This window comes from Austrofundulus limnaeus, unplaced genomic scaffold, assembly GCF_001266775.1.
Source record: "Austrofundulus limnaeus strain Quisiro unplaced genomic scaffold, Austrofundulus_limnaeus-1.0 Scaffold145, whole genome shotgun sequence".
Taxonomy (NCBI): Eukaryota; Metazoa; Chordata; class Actinopteri; order Cyprinodontiformes; family Rivulidae; genus Austrofundulus; species Austrofundulus limnaeus.
The window spans coordinates 524,478-530,387 of NW_013952547.1; the positions used below are offsets into that span (position 1 = coordinate 524,478).

At 39.1% G+C, this 5,910-nt stretch overlaps 1 protein-coding gene across 1 annotated transcript in view; it reads left to right on the top strand.

Moving 5' to 3' along the window:
- Window positions 1-5,910, top strand: part of adssl (adenylosuccinate synthase, like) — a 10,889-nt gene that overhangs the window by 2,703 nt on the left and 2,276 nt on the right. The window contains exons 3-11 of the mRNA XM_014016435.1: window positions 33-101; window positions 206-256; window positions 339-405; window positions 502-609; window positions 1,599-1,680; window positions 3,589-3,715; window positions 3,784-3,938; window positions 4,221-4,345; window positions 5,487-5,584. Of these exons, the coding sequence (XP_013871889.1) occupies window positions 33-101; window positions 206-256; window positions 339-405; window positions 502-609; window positions 1,599-1,680; window positions 3,589-3,715; window positions 3,784-3,938; window positions 4,221-4,345; window positions 5,487-5,584 (882 nt within the window). The remainder of the gene's footprint in view (window positions 1-32; window positions 102-205; window positions 257-338; window positions 406-501; window positions 610-1,598; window positions 1,681-3,588; window positions 3,716-3,783; window positions 3,939-4,220; window positions 4,346-5,486; window positions 5,585-5,910) is intronic.

Sequence of the window (5,910 nt, forward strand, 5' to 3'; positions counted from 1 at the left end):
CCCTCCTACAGTGTGTGAATTTCTCCTGACAGGTAACGGAGTTGTGATCCACCTGCCAGGCCTGTTTGACGAGGCTGAGAAAAACTCCAAGAAAGGAAAAGGTAACAAAAGTGTGCATCCTGCTGAGAACGTATTAAGTTTGTGAAAATGTAGAAAAAAAAAACACAGATGAGATGTGAAGTTTTCTTTTTTTTTTAAACCACAGGGCTACAAGGATGGGAGGAGAGGCTGAAGATTTCTGACCGAGCCCACATCGGTGAGTACTCTTCACTGCAGGTTTGAACGCGTGTCTTTTTCAAACGTTATTTGGATTCCTTGTTTGCTCTGTCCTCGTCTAGTGTTCAACTTCCATCAAGCTGTTGATGGAATCCAGGAGCAGCAGAGGCAGCAGCAGGAAGGGAAAAAGTACAGCTTTGAAATCGCTCACAAACTGCTTGTTTGCTACAACAAGTTGTTTCAAATGTATTTAAAAATAAATAAATAAATGTGTTTGTTTTGCAGTTTGGGAACCACTAAGAAAGGCATCGGTCCTGCCTACTCATCCAAAGCTGCTCGGAACGGGCTGCGAGTCTGTGACCTCGTCTCCGATTTCAAGGTTTTCGAGGACAAGTGAGTTCAGTCCCTCTGTTATCTGCAGCAGGCTGCTGATAYGACTCCTGAATCAATGTTTGGATTCATTTTAAGAAAGCAGACAAAGAAAACGTTCAGTTCTTCTTTTTGTACTGGTTGGGCCAAATCTGCTGAGTTAAAGTGTCAGATGTTACAGCAAGAGCAGATGATGGACGTTACTGTTAGCTTAAAGGAAAAGTTCACATTCTTTAAAGTGGAGTTATGTTAGTAAATACTATCTTACCTGCTGTAGATGGATTTAAAAATCTTTACCACCTTTAATGACTTAAATGTCCAAAGTTTTTTATTTTCATATCAGGGTTATTTGAAAGTGCAAATAGCAGCAGCAGCTAGCTGTAGCCCTTCCAGAACAAAACAGGCTCAGTTTTGCTTTAAATTTCTATTTTTTTTCTTTAAAATAACCACGTAATGCAGAATTGACAGCAGTGTAAATGTTTAAATCATGAATGATAAAAGTTTAAAAATATAAAAACGTCAGAATCTGCTGATGTGTTGACTCAGAGTTAATAATCCCATCAGAACCACTTTCAGAGCAGAGTATCTTCACGAAGGTCTAATCTGAAAAGATTTCACAGTGGTTGACTTCACAGCTAGCTGCTGCTGTGCAAGTAAAAAAAGTTCCTTAAGGGAAAACATAACTAGATATTCGTTAGTCATTTACTTTATGCTTTTTATTTTTTATTTTTTTTGTCTCATCCTGTAAATCCAGCTCTATTTAAGATTAATCTTCTAGTTTTGTTCATTATTTAATGTTTAAAAAGTAAAATCATCATTTTATATGATTTATTGTTTAAAAACAAGTCTTCTTAAAAGCATACTAATAAAGGTTTTTATTACATGCTGTATGTTTGTGCTGCCAGCAGGTGGCAGCACTCCTCTGTGTTTCAGCTCTGATCACTGCCACTCGTCTCTCACGATGTGTTCGTTTATTTAGTGACCAGGTGGATCTGATTATGTCTGGGTTGCAGGTTTCGGATGTTGGCAGAACATTTCCTGACGATGTATCCGAATCTCAACGTGGACATCGAAGGGGAGCTGCAGCAGCTGAAGGTGCGAAGAGTTATTTCACTGTTTGACCCACTTGTTACAAACAGAACCATGAAATAGGGTCAGGCGATATTTGCAGAAAAAAATAGCCTCAGTTAATTGTTGCATTTGGCCAACTGTATAATAATTAAAGTAGAAAACCGGGAGTTTGGACTTCAGAGATTAATGAACAAATTACAGCCACATCTACCAGTTGAACAGCCCTGACCTGACGTATAGAAAATATTTTGAATTGAATTTCTACAAACCAAATGCCCAGAAAACCAGACTGTTTTTCACGACTTGATGTAAAAATATAGACGTAGTTATTATTGTGTGTTACTGTTTGGTGCCATGAAGCCCAACCAGGGGGTAAATTACAATAAATGTTTTATCACTAAAACAGACATTTTCACTGAGGGCCACATGAGTGTTAACTGTAAATAACTTTGTGTCTAACTTCCACTAAACATGAAACGTCCTCATCTCATTTCTACAGCCGCCAGATCCTTTTGAACTCAGTCCACTTCCACCTAGTGGTGGGATTCTGTCATTTAATAGATAAGAAAGCTGCTTTAAAGTAGCTTATTTTAAAGACTTTAATACAGTGGTTCCCAAACTTTTTANAAATATAATCTTTTTGAATAATATAGTCTTTTAAAAAAGAAACCAGCCTAACAAATAAAACATTTGTTCTGTGCAAAAGACAGATATTTGCTGCTTGGTCTGGAGAGTGTGGAAAGCTGGTTTAAACAAGGCCAAAGATCTAGAAGGTCAAACTACAGGAGCTGTACATCTCAGGGTCATGTGTAATCTAACACACATTTAAACATGGAATGTTTAGTTTGAGATGTCATATGCCCCATTGGCCACTTATGTAGTTCACAAAATGTATGCGGAGTAAAATTAAATAAATAAAATACTGATTTGGCATGATGTCCTGAGACATTGCCAGCTGATAGAAGGCATCATAAAACAGAACAGGGTGATATTAGATGCTCTGATGCCCCTCTAGATCAGTGGTTCCCAAACTTTTTATCTACTGACCCACAAAATATTCATGGCAAAAATTTGTGACCCCAAATATTACTGGTCTGAGTACACAAACTTTGTTAATAACTCTAAAAACAAAGGCTACACAAATATAAATGCTTATTTATACTTATTTTGTGTTTTTGTAATAATTATGGGGAAAATATTACATCACCAATTATTTTATTACACGTTAAATTGATTTCTGAAGTGCAGTGGTTGCAAAACTTTTCAGCTTTTGACCCACAAAATAACAGTAGACCTGTGCCCACAACTTTTTTGGATGATAAACATTTGTATCAAGTCAACTAAACATGGGCATAGTAACAATATTTATTATTCTACATTTATATATTTTAGGCAACTAAGGCAAAAATGTAATTAATTTAGAAAATCTTTTCAGGACCCCACCTTGATGTTTCAGGACCCCACTTTGGGTCCTGACCCCAACTTTGGGAACCACTGCTTTAATACATCGATGAATCTCTTATGGGACACTTACAAGGCCGTGGTGGGACACATTTTGGCCCTCGGACCTTGCGTTTGACACGTGCACTAAAAGGTTTAAAGTGGAGGTTTTGTGGATTAAATAGTTGTTGAGAATAAACCAACCTAAATGGAAACCATGTTTGATGAATTAGAGATATTTATATAAATATTTATTATCTATGTTTCTACTTAGATGTTAAAAATAATAGAGAAATCTGCAAATCTGAGTTTGGAAGTTTAAAATAGAAGAATAAAGTGTGAGAGCGGCCCTGTGTGTGTGTGTGTGTGTGTGTGTGTGTGTGTGTGTGTGTGTGTGTGTGTGTGTGGATTCAGAACTTATAATATTTAGGATTAATTTTTCTTCTCCAGCTGTAGATTTCAGCCCGAGTCTCTTCTTCTGGTTGTTTCCAGGACTATGCTGAGAAGCTCCGCCCCCTGGTGACAGACGGTGTGTACTTCATGCACAAAGCTCTGACTGGACCCAGTAAGAAAATCCTGGTGGAGGGGGCCAACGCCGCTCTCCTGGACATAGACTTCGGTGAGCGGCGAGAGGTTCGGGATAAAGCTGTTTTGAACACGCAGACACTAACAGGTGTGTGTGTTCAGGGACGTACCCCTTCGTCACGTCGTCCAACTGCACCGTGGGAGGAGTCTGCACCGGCCTCGGTGTGCCCCCGTCCTACGTGGGCCGCGTGTACGGAGTGGTCAAAGCCTACACGACCCGAGTGGGCGTCGGCGCCTTCCCGACAGAGCAGGATAACGTGAGTTTTGTAAATGTTTACAAACAGAGCAGGTTCGTTGTTTCTGCAGCCGGACATCGACCCATCTGCCAACAAACCTGCTTATTGTGACGTTTCTACATCCAGACGCTGCTCTGTTCAGATCTTTAGGACACTGTTGCTCAGAGGAAAAAAAAAACAAACTCAATCGATCCTCACGAGAGGCAGCATCAGGATTCAAACAGCCTGAACCTGCTGATCCTTTTGTTCAACTTTGTAATCTTTAGTTTTCAGCTGATTTTGTGTTGCTTCTCTGTGCTGCAGGAGGTAGGGGAGCTGCTGCAGACCAGAGGGAGAGAGTTTGGCGTGACGACGGGTCGGAAGAGGCGGTGCGGTTGGCTGGACCTGATCCTGGTCCGATACGCCCACATGGTCAACGGCTTCTCCGCGTAAGAAACCGTCAAACATTTCAGCATTTCAGCCTCACTTTTCAGCTCTCTGTCTGTAGTAGGGATGCAAACTATTAATCAACTTATGATTAACTGTAGAATAATGGTTTATTAGATTAAAATTTCTTCCATTCTATTAATTTCAAACATCCGTTTAAAYCTTATTTCRGTGTAGTTTGGCCGTCACCCAGTAGAGGGTGCCACAGCTCTCAGCCTGGCCTTACTCKACCTCAGCAGCACTGTTGAGCTGAGCAGAGAGCAGCCTCGATGTGGATGACATCATAATTAAATACGCAAATCTTATTTAGTTTTATTTGTGACGACAYCAAACTGGGAAAAAAAAGTACCGAAAGCTGATGGACAATCCAGCAGTATGACACTAAAGACAAGAGAGCAGGACGATAGAGAACGGTAAGCTAACTTTAGCTTAACGTTAGCTTCTTCTGGTTGAGTTTAACTCGTGTGAAAGAACAAAAACAAATAAAGTTACAGTCTCTACACATGATTAACGTGAAGTTAATCTGTGTGACGTAACCCGGCCATGAACCAGTCAAACGAACGTAGCTGACGTCACATCATGGTGAGCCAAGCCCGGATGGAACCACAGGGAATGTAAACAAACGCATCGTTGCCAGTACTTCACCCCTCTTAGGGATATTTTATTTTGTTTATGGTTTGTTTTTGAGTAAAAGTTTAGCTTCAAACGTTACCTTGTGTTTAAATGATAGTTTTACATCTCTCTGTTCAGAGTGGATTCAATGTTTTAGCTTTTTTTCCCCTTTTTTTCCCAACTAGCAACCTAACAGATTTATTATATTTTATAAATATGTCTAAGTTTAATAATGTGTGAGAAATCCACAATTTTCTTTTATTCAGTGTTTAATAAGCTGGCACAAAACATTTTAAAAAGTGTAATACTGTTCTTTTTTTAATTTAATGTGTAAAAAATGAGCCTTTTATGTCATAGAAAGACCCTTGATTCAAGAAAAATCTCAGGCTTTTAGGAAAATGGCCGCTAATCAATTAATCATTAGTCGATCAATAAGATCAATCAACTTTAGATTTATTCATTCATTGATAAATTGCCTCCCTAGTCTGTAGGCATCAGGGTGTTTTTAGAACGATGGTTTTGTTTTTGCAGAATTGCCCTGACCAAGCTGGATATTTTGGACACGCTGAAAGAGATTAAAGTGGGCGTGGCCTATAAGGTTGATGGACAACCTCTTCCAAGTTTCCCAGGTAGGTTGTTCCTGATGAAATGTTCTATAAATCTGCAAAAATAAATAAAGAGTCAAAAACCAGAACAGACACTTTAATATAAACCTGAACAAACCTGCAGCAGAACTTTTCTTAGATTCATGTTTCTATCTGAACACTTGCCTACAGATAAATGTGTGATTATTATAGTCTGTTTATCTCCCTCGGCTCTCTGTAACGCAGAAATAAACAGATAAAACTGTTAACGAGGAGGTCAGAAAGTTGATTTCTTTTCGACTTTCATCATCTGCAATAGAAATGTTTTCCTCTTATTTGACTGATAGGTGTCAGGTTGTGAAACATGGAAG